The sequence below is a fragment of the Miscanthus floridulus genome, chromosome 2 (assembly GCF_019320115.1).
Source record: "Miscanthus floridulus cultivar M001 chromosome 2, ASM1932011v1, whole genome shotgun sequence".
Classification (NCBI taxonomy): domain Eukaryota; kingdom Viridiplantae; phylum Streptophyta; class Magnoliopsida; order Poales; family Poaceae; genus Miscanthus; species Miscanthus floridulus.
The window spans coordinates 38,205,794-38,225,658 of record NC_089581.1 but is presented as its reverse complement, the minus strand read 5'-3'; the positions used below and the strand labels follow the sequence as shown (position 1 = coordinate 38,225,658).

The 19,865-nt window shown below is 47.1% G+C and overlaps 2 protein-coding genes across 2 annotated transcripts; one reads left to right on the top strand and one right to left on the bottom strand.

The window, feature by feature from the left end:
• Window positions 1–308: 308 nt before the first annotated feature.
• Window positions 309–5,614, top strand: LOC136538506 (pentatricopeptide repeat-containing protein At3g16610-like). Its single transcript, XM_066530464.1, has 2 exons — window positions 309–3,333; window positions 5,580–5,614. The coding sequence occupies exon 1, from the start codon at window positions 676–678 to the stop codon at window positions 3,013–3,015; it is 2,340 nt and encodes a 779-aa protein (XP_066386561.1). The 5' UTR covers window positions 309–675; the 3' UTR covers window positions 3,016–3,333; window positions 5,580–5,614.
• A 10,618-nt stretch (window positions 5,615–16,232) lies between these two features.
• Window positions 16,233–18,334, bottom strand: LOC136538505 (protein VAPYRIN-like). The gene has a single exon (XM_066530463.1). It carries the CDS (start codon window positions 18,209–18,211, stop codon window positions 16,532–16,534), a length of 1,680 nt encoding a protein of 559 aa, XP_066386560.1. The 5' UTR covers window positions 18,212–18,334; the 3' UTR covers window positions 16,233–16,531.
• Window positions 18,335–19,865: the final 1,531 nt, after the last annotated feature.

The window sequence follows — 19,865 nt, the reverse complement described above, 5'->3', positions numbered from 1 at the left end:
AGCGTTTGCGTTGTACCATGTATTTTTTTAAAAAAAAACTAGGATGAGCATGTTGATTCAACTTACTTAATTCAAAAAAAAATTAGGGCATGCTTGGTTGACGACTAAAATTTGTCATACCAAAGATTTAGTAGCCAAAAGTTAGACAAAAAAGTTATCAAAGATTTGACAAACTAAATGTGAGAAGTTAATAAGTTTTGGTAGCCAATCAAATGCTCGCAAAATCATGGCTTGCCTTTGATAAATTTTGGCTCCAAACAGGCCACCCCAAATCAAAACGGAGCATTGCCTTGCCCTGCACTAGACCACCTGAGTACCCGACTCCCCGAGCCCGCCCTCAGCCGCCGGCCGCCCTCCGCCGTCGCCGCGCTCATCTGCCCCGGTGCCCATCTTCCGCTTGAGGGGATTCGAAGGAGGTGGCCGCGGCTCCAGTTGTGGCAGAGAGCAGCTTGGTGGCACTGTGGCAGAGAAGGGGAAGGCGTGGTCGGCGGTGTGCCTGGGCGGGGAGGAGGGATCGACGTTCTATTGCCAAATGTAGCCGTCTTGCGCAATGCAGTGCCCGCGGCGAAGAGTTCACGCATCCGCCACCACTGCCCCGCTCACCCATCGCCGTCTCGTTGCCGCATCATCAAGGCCAACACCCTTCCGACACTGCCGCTCCCTTGCGCTCGCGCAATGGGCCTCCCACGAGGTCATCTCCGTTCCTTCTCCACCGCCGCCGTCCGCCTTCACCGGCCTCCCTCCGGCTCCATCTCTCACGAGGTCAAGGACAAGAAAGAATGGCAGCTGGAGCTGGAGCAGCACATCGCCCGCGGGCAGCTGGCCCTTGCCCGCCAGGTGTTTGACAGAATCCCCGCGCCGGACGCGCGCGTTTACAACGCGCTCATCCGCGCCTACTCCTGGCGCGGCCCCTTCCACGCCGCCATCGACCTTTACCGCTCTATGCTCTACTTCCGCGTGCCCCCCAACAAGTACACCTTTCCCTTCGTCCTCAAGGCATGCTCCGCGCTTGCTGACCTCCGTGCTGGCCGCACCATCCACGCCCACGCCGCTGCCGCGGGCCTCCATACCGACCTGTTTGTCTCCACCGCCCTCATCGACCTGTACATCAGGTGCGCCCGATTTGGCCCTGCAGCCAACGTCTTTGCCAAAATGCCCACGAGGGACGTTGTTGCATGGAACGCCATGCTTGCGGGCTATGCAAACCATGGCATGTACCATCATGCCATTGCCCACCTCCTCGACATGCAGGACCGTGGGGGCCTCAGGCCGAATGCCTCCACGCTTGTTTCCCTCCTTCCGCTTCTTGCCCAACATGGGGCGCTCTTCCAAGGAACAAGAGTCCATGCCTACTGCCTTCGTGCCTATCTCAATCAAAACGAGGAACAAGTGCTTATTGGAACTGCACTGCTAGATATGTATGCCAAGTGCAAGCACTTGGTTTATGCTTGCAGGGTGTTTCATGGCATGCCCATCAGGAATGAGGTCACTTGGAGTGCGCTTATTGGAGGCTTTGTGCTGTGTGACAGAATGACAGAAGCTTTCAATCTGTTCAAGGACATGCTGGTAGAAGGACTGTGCTTTCTCTCCGCAGCCTCTGTTGGAAGCGCCCTTAGGGTCTGTGCCAGCCTGGCTGATCTTCGTATGGGTACACAGTTGCATGCTTTGCTTGCTAAATCTGGAATCCATGCTGATCTCACTGCAGGCAACTCGCTTCTCTCGATGTATGCCAAGGCTGGCTTGATAAACGAAGCAATGATGCTCTTTGATGAGATTGCCATCAAGGACACAATCTCTTATGGTGCACTTTTGTCAGGGTATGTGCAGAATGGCAAGGCAGAGGAAGCATTTCTTGTCTTTAAGAAGATGCAGGCCTGCAATGTGCAGCCAGATATTGCGACGATGGTGTCTCTGATCCCAGCTTGTTCTCATCTGGCTGCTTTGCAGCATGGGAGGTGCAGTCATGGCTCTGTCATAATCCGTGGGCTTGCATTAGAAACCTCTATATGTAATTCTTTGATTGATATGTATGCAAAATGTGGAAGGATTGATCTGTCCAGGCAGGTTTTTGACAAGATGCCAGCTCGGGATATTGTATCATGGAACACAATGATTGCAGGATATGGAATTCATGGACTGGGGAAAGAAGCTACTACATTGTTCCTAGGTATGAAGAATCAAGGTTTTGCACCAGATGATGTCACCTTCATCTGTCTAATAGCTGCGTGTAGTCATTCTGGACTTGTGACTGAAGGGAAGCACTGGTTTGATACGATGACACACAAGTATGGTATACTTCCAAGGATGGAGCACTATATATGCATGGTTGATCTTTTGGCAAGAGGTGGCTTCCTTGATGAGGCCTATCAGTTTATCCAGAGCATGCCACTGAAAGCTGATGTTCGTGTATGGGGAGCCTTGCTTGGAGCTTGCCGGATTCATAAGAACATTGATTTAGGAAAGCAAGTGTCAAGGATGATCCAGAAACTAGGACCTGAGGGGACTGGCAACTTTGTTCTGCTGTCCAACATATTCAGTGCTGCTGGAAGATTTGATGAGGCAGCAGAAGTTCGAATAATACAGAAGGTCAAGGGCTTTAAGAAGAGTCCTGGCTGCAGTTGGATCGAGATAAACGGCTCCTTACATGCATTTGTTGGTGGAGACCAATCTCATCCATGTTCACCTGACATATATCACGAACTTGATAATATCCTGGTAGACATTAAGAAACTGGGCTACCAGGCTGACACCAGTTTTGTTTTGCAAGATCTGGAGGAAGAGGAAAAGGAAAAGGCACTTCTTTACCATAGCGAAAAGCTAGCAATAGCTTTTGGTGTCCTCAGTCTTAATGAGGATAAGACCATTTTTGTTACGAAGAATATCCGTGTATGTGGAGACTGCCATACTGCCATCAAGTACATGACCTTAGTTAGGAACAGGACTATCATTGTCAGAGATGCCAACAGATTTCATCACTTCAAGAATGGGCAATGCAGTTGTGGAGATTTCTGGTGACTGCCAAAACTAAAGACCATTTCATGAGCTGTTGAGATATATGAGTACATTGTGTGATGGAACTTGTGTCCTTAGTCCTAATATGACTTAGGCTGTCTATACTGTTCCTCATGAAGTTCCGTGTTGTATTCATTGCCTCATGGCATGAATCTGAGAAATTAGACAAGATGTAACCTGATAAAATTGCAAGGAAGTCAAGGAACAAAATTGCAAAGTAAGCTAGGATTTAAGGTAGGTTAATTTTTGTTGCACATGGTGAACAGGGCATGAACCACAAAGCACATGATTTGGATCACAGTACAATGTATATTGACCCAGGTAACGCTAATTAGATTTATGAGGGCATTCTTTTATTCTACTTCATTTGTTCCTTTGGTATACATTTCATTGTTACTTTTCATAAATGGGACTGGATTATGTGGATTACATATGAAGGGCAGAGAACATGGGCTGTTGGTTGTTTTCCATTTTCTTAACAAAAACATGAGCAGCATAGAAAAAGGCCATAAAACATGAGATAGAATGTCAATAAAGTGTTTCATGTTTCTTGTTTCGACCATTGTTATGGACAAAAAAAGTCTGACTAGCAGTGCGTGAGCACTCTCTTTTTCCCCCCTAGAAATAATCCAATCCCAGTGAATTTGGGTCCCTTATTAAAACATTTGATTAGCAAACAGCAGGCAGAGATAATTGACCTAAAGAAAATGTCATTAGCAAATAGAAGTAAACATGAACAACATTTTGATGGCAGAAGGATAGGGATCTTTTTATAGTGGTATATAAATGCTGATCCTTGATTTTTTGTGGAATTTGCCCTTCACAGTTTGAAGACAGAAAAGTTTATATGTTTTTTTCTTTAAATCTGCTATTTCCATTTTGTAAGATCACATGACAACATATATGATGCAGATATTGATACAGAACTATCTTGTTGTGAATTTATGCTATACTGTGTGGACATGCAATTCTATTTAGGCATTAATATTAATTATATAAGACCAATTGATTCAGGACACTCCAAGTCTTTTTGAACTTCGTGGGTATATCTAACTCAAAAGATTTATTTGTAGCTCTCCTTAGGATAGCTCTTCTTTGACCATCGGTGTTCCATGCTTCCATTATCTAATGTACTAGAGATATAGACATCACGTGACCAATTTGAATTGCTTACACTCGTACAATAGTAGGTCCGAGAGAACCGCTGAGGCCTAAGCTGCATGAAACATTTTTTATTACCTATTGGATACTGCTGTCTTATGTGACTTGCATACTGCAGATTCTCATGTCCATTCTGTATGGTCCGTGCTTCTAAGGTCCACCTCATTTTTTTTGTCCACATATCTAAGGCTTGCCACTTTGGCATAGAAGGGTGGCAATCTGCGACGCCAAGCAACAACTTTGAGAACTCTCACATCCAACATGGCGTGTACACAAAACAATCGTCTATGCCTTGCCACATTTCATATTCAGTTGGGTATAAATTCCCCAAGTCTTGAACCATCGAGCTATCTAGGTGACAGGCCAATCCTCTAACGATTGACTTTTCTTAGAAAGACAACCTCTTTGAAAGGATGTTCCAACGATCGAAAAATAGTCACCATGGTGCTTTTCAACTGTCGTACTTTTTGACATCTGGAAAGTGATCAAGATAGAAATTCTAGTTGACATTTTGTAATATCCATGGTTCGTTGTTACGTTGATTGCCGTTTTGACTCGTCACATAACTAATGTCACATTAATTTGATATCTCATAATATCTAGCACTTTGAATTGGGCTTGGGTTATAGTTCATATGTTTATTTTGAAATGTAAGCATCAGCTAGGATTTGCTCATTTAGAGATTTTTCTTTGCCTATTTAGTTTTAAAAATGCAGCTATTTGGCTCGGTTCGATTATTCTCCATAATGGAAAAATAAAACTCTACCAAGAGAGGAGGCTAAGTCATCACGGTGCCACATTTTCGCTTGATGAAACATCAAAAACCACCGCAGCCACTCTTTTTCTTTTGGATTTTTTGAAGGGTAAGTCACTCATGGTTTTAGTCTCCCTATCGGGCCGATTCTCTTCATCGTTTGCCTAAAGACCCTGTAGCCTCACTAGCACCACAGACGTTGCAAAATTCACAAGCTCGTCAATTTTTTTAGCGCAGTTGGGCAGGTGTTCTGCCAATTGGGTTTTGCTCTAGTTGGTGATGGAAGTCCCTTAGCAGTTTGAAGCAGTTTTGCAGATGATTGAATTTGATTGAGGAAAACGCAAACAATAATCTTAGCATCTTTAGGTTTATTTTACTGTCAAGTTTCCAGCATCAATAGAAGAACTTGATACCTGACCTGATTTATACAAGGTCCACCTTACTCAAACAGATTTTCCTGGTCAAGTTTAACATCTTATACTATTTTCTCAGTTCTTATTGCCATTTCATATGTTTGGAGGTTACTGATATCACTTGCAACCATCAGTGCATTTATTTAATCTTTTTGAGTTATGTTGTAGTGTTCTTAGATTGAAACATGGTATATTTTAATAAGCATTGTGGCTAAATCAGTCATTTTTTTTTATTTCAGGTTGTCTTTCCTCGCTTCTTTCGGTCTGCACTCTCATGATTAACTTCTGCAGCACCGGAAGGAGCGTAGTAGCGACAGATGTCTTTCATGGTCGGCTCATCTTGATTGCAAATGCATTAACTGGTGTAACACCCTGGTGTTACGAGCTTGCTTAGCACCGAGATTTAAGTCTGAGAGGGATTAGCCTAACAAGTTCTCGTGTTTTAAAAAATTATAACGCATGTGAAATGATAAGTGAATCCTATGTGACTCACTTTTGTGGACTCAAATAAATATCTAAGTTAACTTACTTGGTACGTAAAAGTGCTAATGAAAATCCTAACAAGAAAAATAGGAAAAGTAGTTTTAATTGTTGGCACAAAAAACAATTTCTATAAACAAAAATAAAACATAACTTGTATTTAGTACTTAAATAAAAATTGAAGTACGAGTTTAGTAGATGGAAATGCAACTTTAACTTTTAGAAAATAAATATTGTTAACTAGTGTTTTTGGAGCTCAAAAATCGAATCCGAAATTTAAATAGGACTTTTCGTTGAATCAGCAAGAAGTCGAAATTGTAGTTAAAATATCATTTTTGGCGAATTATATTGAGCGAAATAATTAAAGAGTGCTTAAATATTTTGCTCCTATGGGTTAGTATGAAGTATGGACTATTGTGTGAAATGCTTATTGGTTGAAATTAATAAGGTTTAGGCCTTTAAAAAATTGTAACAAAAGTGTTAATGGCTGTCAGTTCGAACTGAACCTTAACTTTTCTAAGTATGAGAAAAGTAATAAGACAATGCTATCTTGGCATTTAATTTCTAACGGAAATGTTTAAACACTAGCCACATGTTTTGGTATTGTTGTTTGCTTCTAAGTAAGTACTTGGGCATGGGGTAGGTCGTAGTTGCGTTGGGTGTCGCGTTGCTCCCTAAAAAATTCATCAAACTTCGTTGGAACGCGTTGTAACCACGTTGTTGGCGCTCTGTTCGTGAACCGGCACTCTAGCGACGAGCCCATGTTGGCATCCCTTTATCTCCCTCTATGGTTGCTCTATGGTCATGACGAGTGCTTCGCTAGATGGCTGGCAGTGTTGGCTCTAGGTCAGCAAAATTGGTTGAGTTCCAATCGAGGTAACCAACCGTCTTTGCTTCGCTTTAAAATGCATGCACGGCACCGAGCGTAGCCGCTCGGCCTAAGTCCGCGGTCACCACGCGCGCGGACGCTGTGGGCGTCGGTCTCACGCCGTGGCCGGGTCGCGGCCATGGGCCAGCTCGTGTGCATGGATGGTGCCACGCAGCGTCTCGGCCTGGCGTTGGTCGGCCTTGGCTGGCCGTGGTCTAGCTCCTGCTATGTCGTGCGCTGGGCCGAGCCGATGCTATGGCTACCATCGCTCGGTCGACGTGGCGTCTGCCCCACCCTTCGTCCTACCTACCGCGTCGAGCCTCTGGCATGTGGCGTTGCCGCCGCGTCTAGGTTGACGACCCCGGTCATCGTGGTGATGAGACGTTTCCCTGTCCCGCCCCGCTAGCCGATGCCGGTGCGACCTGCTCGGGTCCGGCCGCTCCAATTCAAACGTGTCACGAAAAGGCTTCCCCGGTCTCGTCACCTGTGTGCACGAGCTCGCTCTGCCACCGCTGACCGGAGCCCCATTTTAACACGCCCTACCGCTCGAGCTCATCCGCATGCTTTTCCCCACGACGTGGTCTCAGCCTGGGCACTGCGCCCCGCCTTTCAATTTCACTTAGCCCATGGTTTCTCAGCCCATCTCCTCACGACAGTAAGTAGCAAGGAGAGCTAGCTAGCCGCCTCAACGGCATCTGGCCACGGTAGAGTCCTACGTCGTGACAATTCGATTATTAGCTCGTCGTGGGCCATGTTCGTCGCCGTGACCTTGGACTGGGAAGAGAGGTAGGATTGGAGCGGTAATAGTTTAATTGCTTGTGGCTCTGAACCCGCCTTGACTCACGCCCTCTGGTGCTTGCACGGTTTTGGCCAGGAAGCTCACCATTGGTGCAGTGACGCGCCGGTGCCACGCTCGAAACGCTGCTGCGTGGATCGGTCGCACGTGGCTAGCCCATCTCGGCACCCCTCCGCCTTAGCCGCCACCGCAGCTCAAATCCCGGTGAGCTACTGGTGCTTATTCGCTAACCCCTTTCCTCCGATGGCACCGTAGGTCGTCGAGACGGAAATGCTGCCGCCGCGGATAGCCGCTTGCCGCTGCAGCTCGCGCCAGTGCGTCTCTGAGTCCCTAACCACCACTCATCCTTGCGCATTTGGCCGTAGATGGCGACCGACTCGCTAAATGGGTCCGCGCAGGCCTCTGGTGGCCGGCGTGGACGCCTAGTGTCGTCGCTCGCCGCGTCGCCGTGCACGGGATGACTGGGGGTGCGCGCGGGGAAATTTGGAAAAATCCAGAGGGTTAAGTGAATTCGTCAGTGAAAGAAAGAATAGTATTAGGACCTAGTCGTGGTTCGGAAAAAGCCTGAGGGCTCATTCGCTAAAGTGCCAGCATGGGCTCCCCTCCATGGGCCGCGTCCCGCGCTGGGCCGCCGGGTCTGTTGGGCCGAATGCTTGCCACCGGCCTTTTTGTTTTCTAAAGCATTTTCTAATTTAGTTTTTAAGGTAAACTTGTAAATTCAATATAAAATTATGCAGTTAACCGAAATTGTGAAACCAATTTCGTTAGGTTCCTAAAATCATGATCTATCTGCTAGTATATTTTATTCACATAGTTTTATAATATTTTCGGGAGTTATCTAATTAATTTGAGATGCTTAATTTTATAAGATATAAACTTGTAGGAATTTTTGTGATAAATTAGTGATAGTGTTGACTCTAAAACTTTCACAGTAAATTCCTAACATTATTAGGTGCTCACTGTAATTTTTGATAATTAGTTTGCTAAGGTAGCTAATATATATTTAATCAATAAAATGCCGAAACACCTTGGGGATTTTAAAACTAGAATATTTTTCGGAGACGAAGCCTTACTCGACAACGTGGTATTAGCCTAGTACGTTAGTCGTTAGAGCTAGCTCGTTAGCTTGAGAGGCATAACCGTATTTTTAAGAGTTACGGTTACCGTTGATTAATTACGTCTCTGCATTGCATCCACGTATATCATAATAGGAGCAGCGATGGATCATGGAGTCGACCAAATTAGTGGAAAAGATGGTGTCTTGATGATCGTGTCACCATGATGGAATGCTAACTTTCGGTTATATCTTACCTAGACAAGCACCGGTGCATAACCCTTATTATTCTGCACTTTATTTTATGCTTGTGTATTAAGCTTTAAGGAGTTGAATGAAACCACTTGCATATATATATATATCCTTATCTTATGAGTCATACTAGTATGCCAGGATTGTGTAGATTGCTATGCTATAGGATTCGGTAGAAGTCGAGTGATTACCTATCACTCGCGAGAAATAGGAAAGATATTATTATTGTTATTATATTACTATCACATGGAATATATATGGATGATAATTGGAGACCGGACGGAATGATACTTTGGATCTGGACTTGGTTAGACATTCGAGTGAGGCTCGGATTGCACGTGTTCTGCCTGTGTCGATTGAGGACCGTCCGTTGCTGTGGATGGTAGTCAGGTTACAGACTTATTATCCTGAGCACATACTTGCTTATGGGAGCGGAATGGCTCGTTATGCTCTTGTCATGGGTTCCGGCTCTTTCTGGACTGACTGAATGGAGGCGGGGAAAGGTGGAGGTCTAAGCACCATACTGAGACCGGGTCTCAAGTGTAGGGACTTAGAGTCCAAGTTTGGACGGAGACCTAGACCCTGTGACAAGAGTGGAATGGGTTGGTCTTGTTTGTGTCTAGGGTAGAAACGGGGCATGTGTTTTCAGGTACCCAGCTGGGATACATTGATTCATGAATCGCCGTTTATGTGAGATGGTACCGACTTGGCTACGATCTAGCACCGTAGTAAGAACTGGAATATGAAAGATGGGAAAATAGTTCTGATTGCTCACCACCTGCTTGAAAGTAGCATAGGAGCTTACATAGAATGGATAGTTAATGAACTAATGATGACTGCTAATAAAATTTAATATAAGGATGCACATTTAGTAATGCTTCCGCAGATGCAATAACCCACAAGCCAAATAAGTCTTGCATATCCTTGGAGTCTTTTGTTTTCTTCTGTCGGGTAAGTCTTGCTGAGTACAATCGAGTACTCAGGATTTTATTCCCCCTGTTGTAGGTGATCAAAGGATATATAGAGCTGTCCCTTGTGTGTGGAAATCTCCTGGTGGGCTTAGAGATGATTCCTTTCACGCTACGACCATAGTGTCTATTTATAACCCTCACTAAAGGTTTTTATAAGAAAAGATGTACAATCTGCTAGCATCTCTTGTATATAAATATCCACTATGTTAATACTCCACTAGGTCATTAAATGAATCTTTGCTTCCTCTGTAACTCTGATAACATTGTTATATTTTGCTGTTATAATAAATTGAGGTAATATTTTGTACTGTAATAAAGTGATGTAAGAAATGACTTAAGAATGTTGTAAGCTTTATTCTCTCATTTATGATACTGATAGAAAAATGTCGATTTTTGAGTTCTCCCTTGGGTTGTGCTCGACGGAACTGCTAGTTTAGTGTCATCTCTTGAGTACTTAGTGTCTAATGAAAGACAAGTACTCCTGGGAGACATTAGATTAGGCGGTTCTGCCACAGTTGGCTTCTATTTTCTATTTCTCAACTCCATGGCGAGGATGGAAATGTCATTGGCATTACAGGTGTAGTGATCAACGCCTTTGGATTCACTTTCTACGCAGCATATCTAGTTGCCAAGCTAGATTTAGTGGGGTATATGGGTACAAGGGTAAGCAATATATCTTTTACACATCATTGTATTAATATTAATTTAAACTAACATTAATTTTATTTCAGGCTTGTCTTTGGGCATTTTTGTCATTTTTGGCTCATTGGTCGGCATAGTTCTTCTGGCTGTGTATGGACCAATACAAAGGGAGTCCAAAACATTACTAATCATGTTAGTAATTGTATGTGTTTCACAAATCATATCCCAATTGATACCTTTAGTGACTGTGGTATGACTCCACTCGTTTCCAAACATGTTCACATGGTTGTTTGTTTAATTCATAAACTCATATAGTTTTATTGTGTGGTCCCCTTCTGATGATAAAGATGAAGGTGACGACTTTCCAAATTCTTTTTTTTCAAGAAAGAGGACATGGAGCAAGACCATGATGCTGATTATTCACCATCTAATTCTACTGGTTCGGAGGAAGACAATGATACATGGCTGCAGTTTCCATATTTTTTTGAGGAAAACATTGTTGAGAATCTAGATCTGCCGGCCTGGTGTATCCTCAGAGTGCACAAAGGCCTGAGCATGTCAACTCAAGGAAGTTGATTGTGTTCTCAAGGGTTGGTAGCTTTGGGCTTTTCACTGTTTTGGGTTTTGTATTGCAGTATGACATATGAACACAATAAATTTCAGGTACATGTGTTTTTTCCATATCTTTTTTTTGTTGGCCGCTAGCTAAACATGAAGGGTGTGATTGGAGAGAAAGAGGGACAACCTCCTTCACCTTCCCCTTGTTCCCTTTTATAGGGAAGGTCAGAGGGGAGGTTTTCATTATCCCCTGGTGGGGCTGGTATTTTAGATAGAGTCTCTAGGGCCTACAAATGGACCTTAAACCTTATCCTATAAGCCCATAAGCTATGTAATTGGACCCTGAAAACACCAATCTGGTCCCTAATATATAGTACACCCTCGACAGTAGCCCCTCAACTATTCGGTTTTGATCGATAGTACAAGACCCAATAGCTGAATATAATTAAGCGTGGCCCAATTACAACTCAGTCTGACACACAACTAAAGGACGATGCACCAAAGCTTCCCTGTTGAGCTGAAGTAATTGTAGCACTCCGATGCTCGCCTCCGATGCTCGCAAGTTTGAGTCCATGAGAGCCCTATCAGTACAAAGGAGAAAGAGGTGGCTACTGAAGCAACTTAAAAAGTGAGTAGAGTACTGCTTCTAAGCATATTATTGTGTAATGCTTCTACCTAGTCGTATGTGTCTCTTATCAAATGGTTTTAATTTTGATGTGTAATCAACATATGTTGTTTTGGCTCTTGTATCGTGTACGTGATTCTACTTATCACTTCACTGATGTACTGGTTTAAATTTTGATTATGAGGTGTTTTAGCTTATATTGGGTTGTTTATGTGTCTCATATATTGTGGTGAACCGGTGATTACATGCATATATTCTGCTGTTTATGGAGATGTACCCCAATTGCATGAACTGGGTTCAATTCTTCATCCTAGCAAGCCAAACAACATTTTGATTTTAATTATAGGAATTCAATTATGTTTGCATCCAAGCAAGAATAATGGAAATGAATTAGTTTCCAACTAATTCAATTATAGACATCAATTCCTAGAATCTGATTTATTGAAACTGATTCAATTCTAGGAAACCAAACGTCCCATAAGTAGGAAGTGAGTAGCTGTTTCTTGAAGGCCAAGCCTGTAGTTACTTTGCCTCGTGCGAATTGAAAGAACCCAATAGTGGTTAGATCCGGGCAATATAAACCACTACCTGAACATGTTTAATGTTCAGAGTTCAGAATGGTCGTACATGCCATCACAGAATTCTCACTGGCAGCCGATCAAATACTCTACCAAAAATAAGCACGTCGATTAAAATTTGACTATGTTCATGTAAATTCAGACTTGTAGGAACCGTGCATATGTCCTGGTGAAGTGTTATGAGTCTATTGTACTTGGTGGATTTTTCCAGTGCTTGGATTTTTTTAGAACCGTTGATGGGTCCAGATCTACTACTTTAAAAGTGGGAGGAACCCATTAGAAGGAACAAGGAACTTGTTACCTAGAACTAAATTTGTGAGCTAGGAACTCTGTTAAAAGAGGATATTTTGGTCTTTGCATGTAGCGTTTGGCCCCAAAGCCCTTTTCAAAGGCCAACAGATCAAAGAAACCCTAGGAGGCGTTAGGCGGAGGGCACCTGGCCATCAACCCCTGACACACCGATGCCCTGACTGGCGAGGATCCACGGCGGCGACTCCCTCGGCATTGAGCGCTTGCTGCCAAAGCGCTGGCGTCATCGATCTGAAGAGGTCCCCAATCCCTAGTCGCGGTGTCGGTGCAGAAAGTGACCAACACGTAAATATTTGTAGTTTTACCGTATGTTGTGATCGGAGGTGGCCTAGCACTCAATGACACATGGTTTATAATGGTTCAGGCAACGTGCCCTACGTCCAGTTTGAGTCGGTCGGTGACTTTATTCCTGAGCCCAGGTGCTCGAAGTTTGCAGTGGGATTACAAACGAGAAGGAGAAAGATGGGGGTACAAGAGGTCTAGTCAGATGGGCCAAGAGCGACGGGAGGTCCGTTATGAGCTAAGTGTTCGAGCGTGTGCTCGTGGTTTGAACCTGGTGGTTCTGTTGTTGTGTACTAGTGAACTTGATCGATCTGAATCAACATATCTATTGGGAGAGAGCGCACCCCCTTTTATAGATGAAGGGGATGGCCTTACAAGCGAGAGGGAGAGAGTACATATGCTACTAAGCCTTGTTGCCCATGCCGGCGGGTACAGGATGATGGTAGGCGCCCACAATACTGTTGAATGTCAGATGCACATGGAAGGTTGTGTTGTCTTCTTCGGGTATGGCAGACGTCGGCGCCTGCCACACTGTTGATCCCTGGAGGCATGCAAGGGGTTTTACCATGTTCGCTTGGTACGCTAAATACCGGCGCCCACAACACTGTCGATGCCTAGAGGCATATGGGGGAGCCTTACCATATGAGAGTTAATAGCGCCCACAATACCGTAGGGGAAAATGTCGGCGCCTACAACACTGCTTGGTTATGTCATGCCAGGAGGGTCGCAGGGTACTGGCTGGCAGGTGCGCAGGGCATGATCTTTGGTATTACGGTTTGACTTGCGCTCCCTGCCTTATTTTCTCCGTCCGTTCTCTGGTCCTTACCGGGCGGGCGTCCCCGGTCGGTTAGTCCCAGTCGGCTCTGAATGCGCCAGTTTAGAGAAGAGCAGTGAGTAGGGGTTTGGTGCATCCCTAGTTGGAGACGCGGGTCGGAGTCGGAAGTAGAGCTTTGGCCAGGCCTTCCGGTCGGAGAAGCCGTCCGGAGGCGGGCTGGAGACCGAAGCGAGCGCCCCGGTCGGAGAGGTGGGCTGGAGTCGAAAACGGGCGTCGTTCCTCCTCGACTAGGCCTTCTGGTCGGTGATTGGATCGCCCTTCTAGCATGTTGTTTAGGTACTTGGGCCGGCCCATGAGTTGCGCGTTGTTTGCAACGTTGCCTGCTGGGCCGAGCCCCTGTTGGGAAGCCGGTCCGCGAGGGACCCTGAGTTTATGAACCCGACACGCGGCGTCGTCGATCTGAAGAGCCGCTGGCGGGGACAGAACCTACCAGCCAAGCTGCATGACGCAAAGCCATATAGACCGTTGAATCCCAGCTCGATGAGGATCCGCAACAGCGACTGACTGGCTGTTGCCCGCTTGCGTTCAAGGCACCGATTTTGTTTTGGGTCTCAGTAAAATTAGGTGGTCTCAAAACACTAAAGTACCCTTACTAACAATGAAACCGGCATTTGTTAAATTACCATAATCATCAACAACAACAACAACAACAACAACATAACCTTTCAGTCCCAAGCAAGTTGGGGTAGGCTAGAGTTGAAACCCACCAAGAGCCCCAAGTCACGGTTTAGGCACTTCAATAGCTGCTTTTCAAGTACTCCTATTCAAACATAGATCTCTAGGTATATCCCAAACTTTTAAATCTCTTTTTATTGCCCCCCCCATGTCAATTTTGGTCTTCCTCTACCTCTCCTCATATTATTAGTTTGCATTTGTTAAATCAACGGTTGAAAATAATCCCAACGGCAGGAACCGGCCACTTCCGACCAAGCACAGTAACAAAGCTCATGCTTATACATTTAACTTCAAGCATAAGTGACTGAATCCAGCTACTACTTTCCCTGCTGGTGTCGATTTGCTACACAACCTCAAAATGGAAATGAAAGAAGAAATAATCCTCATTGCTGGAGTTTTTTCAAATCCCATTTTGTGCTCGTTAAGGGGGTGTTTGGTACCGCTCCACTCCCGTTTTTGTAGTTCTGCTCCACCAACTCCACCACGGAGCAGCTCCATTGTGAAATGGGTTGTTTTCATGCAAATGGTCTATTATGCCCCTGATTTACGTTTATTTATTCAAGTAGTACTTAGCACATGCGTTAGTGTTTACTATTGTTCATTTAAGGGTCTTTCCTTTTATTTTCCTGTTGGAAATAAAGAATTGAATAATTAAAAAAAGATAAGAATATTGACCATACGCCACTCAAGGCCCAAAGCCGAGCAGCCCAGCCGGCCAATTCCCTTTGCTGGAGCAAGAACGGGAGAGGGCAGAGCCGCGAGCGCGCATGGCGGAAGAGAGTCCAAGTGAACTGGTGATTAATGAGTGGCAAGGTGCAGTGGCGGACCCAGAGATTGAACGGAGCCTGGGCAGACCTTAAAGAGGGTAGGGTTTCGGACGGGGTTGCAAACCTATATGGAAGCTAATTTAAAGACAAGATGTTTGATAAAAAAACTATTTTAAAGATGAAACCATTTATTGAGAGTATAATTTCTTTGTGCAATGTCTATACGACTTGACAAATATACTCATGATTTCTAGGTTGAGACTATCTCAACAATTTTCTCCTTGCATATAGAGGAATAGCACGCAAATATAACAGTCACGTAGGTGCTGGAGCATAGTATATATAGCCATTGGTCTTGCAGCCATTATCGAAGTTTTAGAACTACAGCTGGCCGAAGAGACTAGCACCAAATATCTTACCTCGCAGCCATAGGCCCTTACGCTTGTGCATTTGACCCATACTGTATAGCCATTGCACAGTTTAATTGCAGACATACTCCACTGCTTTCAATTAATTAATTAATAAGCCTCCATTCATTACGCTTTTTTGCAACTCCACTGCTGCTGCATTTTGGAACTAGTATGGGCATCCAAGCTGGTCAACGACGTCTGTTACACGCTCTTCTCGACCACAAAAGCTGCTAGAATGTGCGGTGTCTGCGACCTTTATTGTCCAGTACCGCTCGCAAGGAGCCCGGGCAGGCCCCCAGGGTCGACGGGCCCTGGGTCCGCCTACGGCGGGTAATTATCCATCAACTATCAACTTGAGAGTACATAACAAATTAGAGTATCTATTGAGATGCTCTATGATGAATACAATACAATCTGGTTAGAATTCCAGAAGATCTCTATCGAGCATTGCAAAAGAAAACAAACCAAGTGGCTCATGGATCGACGAAGCGTGCTACGATTTCTAAAAATTATTGTATTTTCTTGTAGCAGAGTTCGTGGAGCTGAAGGTGTTTAGCGATGCAGAGCTAGAGCATAGCTGCAAAAACAGGAGCGGAGCAGTCCCACGCACCCCTAAACCGATTCATGAAGCTGTTGTGTGGCTTCCCACGATTCAGAGGTATAACTAACACAGTCACATAGTGAAATTCCTCTTATTATTGGTTAGGAGCCATTTGTCTTAAGGTTTGGTGGAAGCAAGTACTCTCAATTAATCGGTACATCCTGTACGTATGATCTTACTAGCTGGCAAACTCGTTTATTAAAATCAAATCATTGTACATTTTACAGCAGGGCATGCCTGCCTATTATCCTCAAGTCATCAACTACAACCCATGCCATCATTGTATATAGTGTGACACAACAAAGTGAAAAAAGGAAGGAAAAAAAAGTTATACACCTACTCTTGAGGAATCTCTTTTTACAAGTAGAACGCATATATTACTTGCCTGTTCCTTCAAAACAAATTTGAATTATCGCCTCATCCAAAACTAATCACAATTTGGAACAAATCCTTCTTGATGGTTGGCCCAGCTGCTTCTTGCACAGCGGCTAGTGTGACCAGCCAACGGTAACCGCGGCGGCTTCGAACCCCTCCTTCCCACCACCAAACCGTATGGCGCCACTGCTCCCCTTCCGCGCTCTCCGTTTCCTGTCCATGCTACCGCCCTTCGCCACCGCCGGCGCCACCTTCTCGCTAACATCCTGCTTCCTCCCCATGACGCTGGCCTTGTCAAGAAGCCGAACCACCTTGGACTTGCCCGCGGCGGCTGCGGCATCGGCGGCGGTTCTTCCCTTCACGGTCGTGGCCCTGGCGTTCGCGCCGTTCTTCAAGAGGAGGTCGACCACGTCGGCGCGACCCGCCTCGGCCGCGCAGTGCAGCGCCGTGTAACCCTCGGCGTCGGCCGCGTCGATGTCCGCGCCGCGGTCGATGAGGTCGCGAACCGTGTCGGCCCGCCCTTTGAAGGCAGCGCGCATGAGCGGCGTCCACCCGTGCGCGTCCCGCCCCTCGACGGACGCGCCGCCGTCGGCCGCGCGCCTGACCGATCTCACTTCGCCCTTGCGGGCGGCGGCAAGGATCGCCTCTCCGAGGCCCAAGAAGTCCAGGATCCGGCCGCCGTGGCCCTCCTCGGCGGCGATCTCGAATGCGGTCTTCCCGGCCACGTCGCGCACCGTGGCCGTGCCGGCCACGCCGTGCGACAGGAGGAGACGCGCGACCGCCTCGTCGCCGAGCCTCGCCGCTGCGTGGAGCGCGGTGGCACCGTCCGTGACGCACCTCGCGTCGGCCCTCGCGCCCGCCGCGAGAAGCGCCTTCACTGCGTCTCGCCGCCCCGCCTCCGCCGCTAACCGTAGAGGAGTCTTGCCGTCCCTCCCCGCCGCGTCGATAGATGTAAAAGAAGACGAAAAGGACGCGGACGAGGATGAGGCCGGAGAGGCAGAGGCGGGCTTGCCAAGAAGCAGCTTCAGGACGTCGTTGTGGCCAGCGGCGGCGGCCATGTGGATGGCGTCGGAGCCGGCGGGCGTCGCGCCGTTGGCGAGGAGGAGCTCGGCGATGAGGCACTCGCCAGAGGCGGCGGCGGTCTCGAGGGGCGTCCGGCCGCGGCTCGGTTTGTCAGCGTCGGCGCCGTACTCGAGCAGCACCTGGACGATGTCGGCACGGCCCAGGCTGACGGCGAGGTCGAGCAGCGTGCGGCCAGATTCGTCCGTGGCGTCCGCAGCACGCCACTCGGGCTCGCTGCGGTCGAGCACCTCCCTGAGCGCCTCGACCGCGCCGGCCTCGACAAGCCGCGCGGCCACGGACGCGCCCACGAAGCTCGCCCTGATGCCGCTGTCCACGAACACCTGCTTCCTCCTCGCCGAGAACCACTCCGGGTTGACCGAGTCCAGCGCCGTCACGGGCTCCTTCACCGCGGCGCCCGGCGCGACCACGCTGTGCAGCAGGAACGCGTCCTCGCCACGGCTCCCTCCTCCTCCTCCTCCTCCTGACTCGCTGGGCCCCTCCGGAGCCACCGAGGCCAGGTACAGCACCTCCACGGTGACCGCCGCGAGCGGCGCCAGGATCCCCGTGTGCGGGCGAACCGCGAAGCGCCCACGCACCGCCGGCTGCAGCCTGAACGCCACCGGCATGGTGTGCATCGCGTTCCTCAGCGTCAGCTCCCCTCTCGCCCGCCTCCCGGGCTCCACCCGGACCATCACCTCGTTCGACGGCTCAGGTATCACCAACCGATCCATGCCGTCCTGCTTTCGTCGTCTTCTTCTCTTCTCTTCTCTCGACAAAGCTTGCCGTCCTAATAACAACACTTATCGCTGCACCCCTATGAGTTCTTGGTAGATCCAGAGGTGGAAGAAGCAGCCATCAAGAGGAGTGGGAAGAGAGACGGGGTCTTATGTATCCGCGGCACGTACGGCTTGGCCGGCGCGGCGTGGAGGCGTGCCACATGGTGGGTCAGTGGGTGTGAAGAACAAGGAGGACTTGTTCTATGTGGTGACAGCTCTGGCGTATTTTAATGGCGGGTTTGGCGTCTGCTGGCGGGGTTTATTCCGGAGGGCAACCGAGATCGACCGCGGTGGCGCCTAGCGGCGGCAACTTCCCGGCGGCATTGCCTGTCGCCGTCGCTCGTCATTGTAGGTGATAAACAAATGAATTAGTGATGCGAACGAAGAAGAGGTGATTGGATGGATGATCGTGTTCTCGCTTTCGTTGCGGGTACAGTCAATACTTGCATTGGCACACAGCAGTAGGAACATTTTCGGTTCTGACAGTTGCTGATTCAGAGATGGTATATTTCTTTTTCTTTTTCAGAATGTTCGGTTTGCTTCTGGCAGTCAGCAATTCTACAGCATGCTTGAGTAGACTTGAAAAACAGCCGCCACTCAGTTTTCTCAGTTTGAATGTTTCTGAAGGACCTATCCATGCATATTCCTTTTTTTTTCTCTCTATGGTATAAGTTTTGCTGCAAAGTATTTTTGTCAAGATGGTAATGGTGGTCTCAGAAGTTATTTTCTGAGGCTGTGTAGGTTTGTTTGGTGCAATTATATGCATATGCTCGAGGAAGGTAGCATAACCAAGTCATCAATTATAAAAAGGGGAGATCAGAAGTTCAAGTTTGGTTTTGGTGAATTGATGAAACCCTAAGTGTTAACCTAGTTTATCAAAGTAATAATGAGATAGGTAGCACTATTCCAAGTGATGGAGCAATTGGTGAAGATCATGATGATTGTGTTGACACGATGATCAAGTGCTTGGATATGGAAAAGAAGAAAGAGAAAAAAAAGCTCAAAGCAAAGGTGAAATTTGATAGGAGTTTTTTTGTTTGGTGATCGAGACACTTAGCGAGTGTGATCACATTTAGGATCGATAGCCGTACTGTTAAGAGGGGTGAAACTCGTATCGAAATGTGGTTATCAAAATGCCACTAGATGTTCTAACTCATTGCATATGTATTTAGATCTAGTGGAGTGCTAACACCTTTGAAAAAATTTATAAAAATATGCTAACACACGTGCACAAGGTGAAACATTTGGTGGTTGACGCATTTGAGCAAGGGTGGAGAAGTTAGTGAAGTGGAGGAGCTGTCCCGGGGTGACCGGACGCTGCCTCAGGAGTGACCGGACTCAGCCTCCCTGCGTCCGGTCAGTGTTGCATTGAGGGCTGCCCTCGGTTTTGTGACCGGACGCAGCACAGCGAAAGTGACCGGACGCGCAGGGCCTGCGTCTAGTCAGGGGATGACGTATGCTGACGTTAGTCGCTCGGTTTTGCGCCCAGAAGGAGAAGAACTGACCGGACGCGCAGGTCCGGTCATGGTGCATCTGGCTCGTCCGGTCGCAGTTTTGCGGCTCTGGATGCTCTCTGTAAGTGACCTGACGCCGGGATCTCGCGGGGAGC

Bases quoted from the DNA above. Each gene is read 5' to 3' on its own strand.
- LOC136538506 (XM_066530464.1), top strand. From the start codon at position 676: ATGGGCCTCCCACGAGGTCATCTCCGTTCCTTCTCCACCGCCGCCGTC.
- LOC136538505 (XM_066530463.1), bottom strand. From the start codon at position 18,211: ATGGATCGGTTGGTGATACCTGAGCCGTCGAACGAGGTGATGGTCCGG.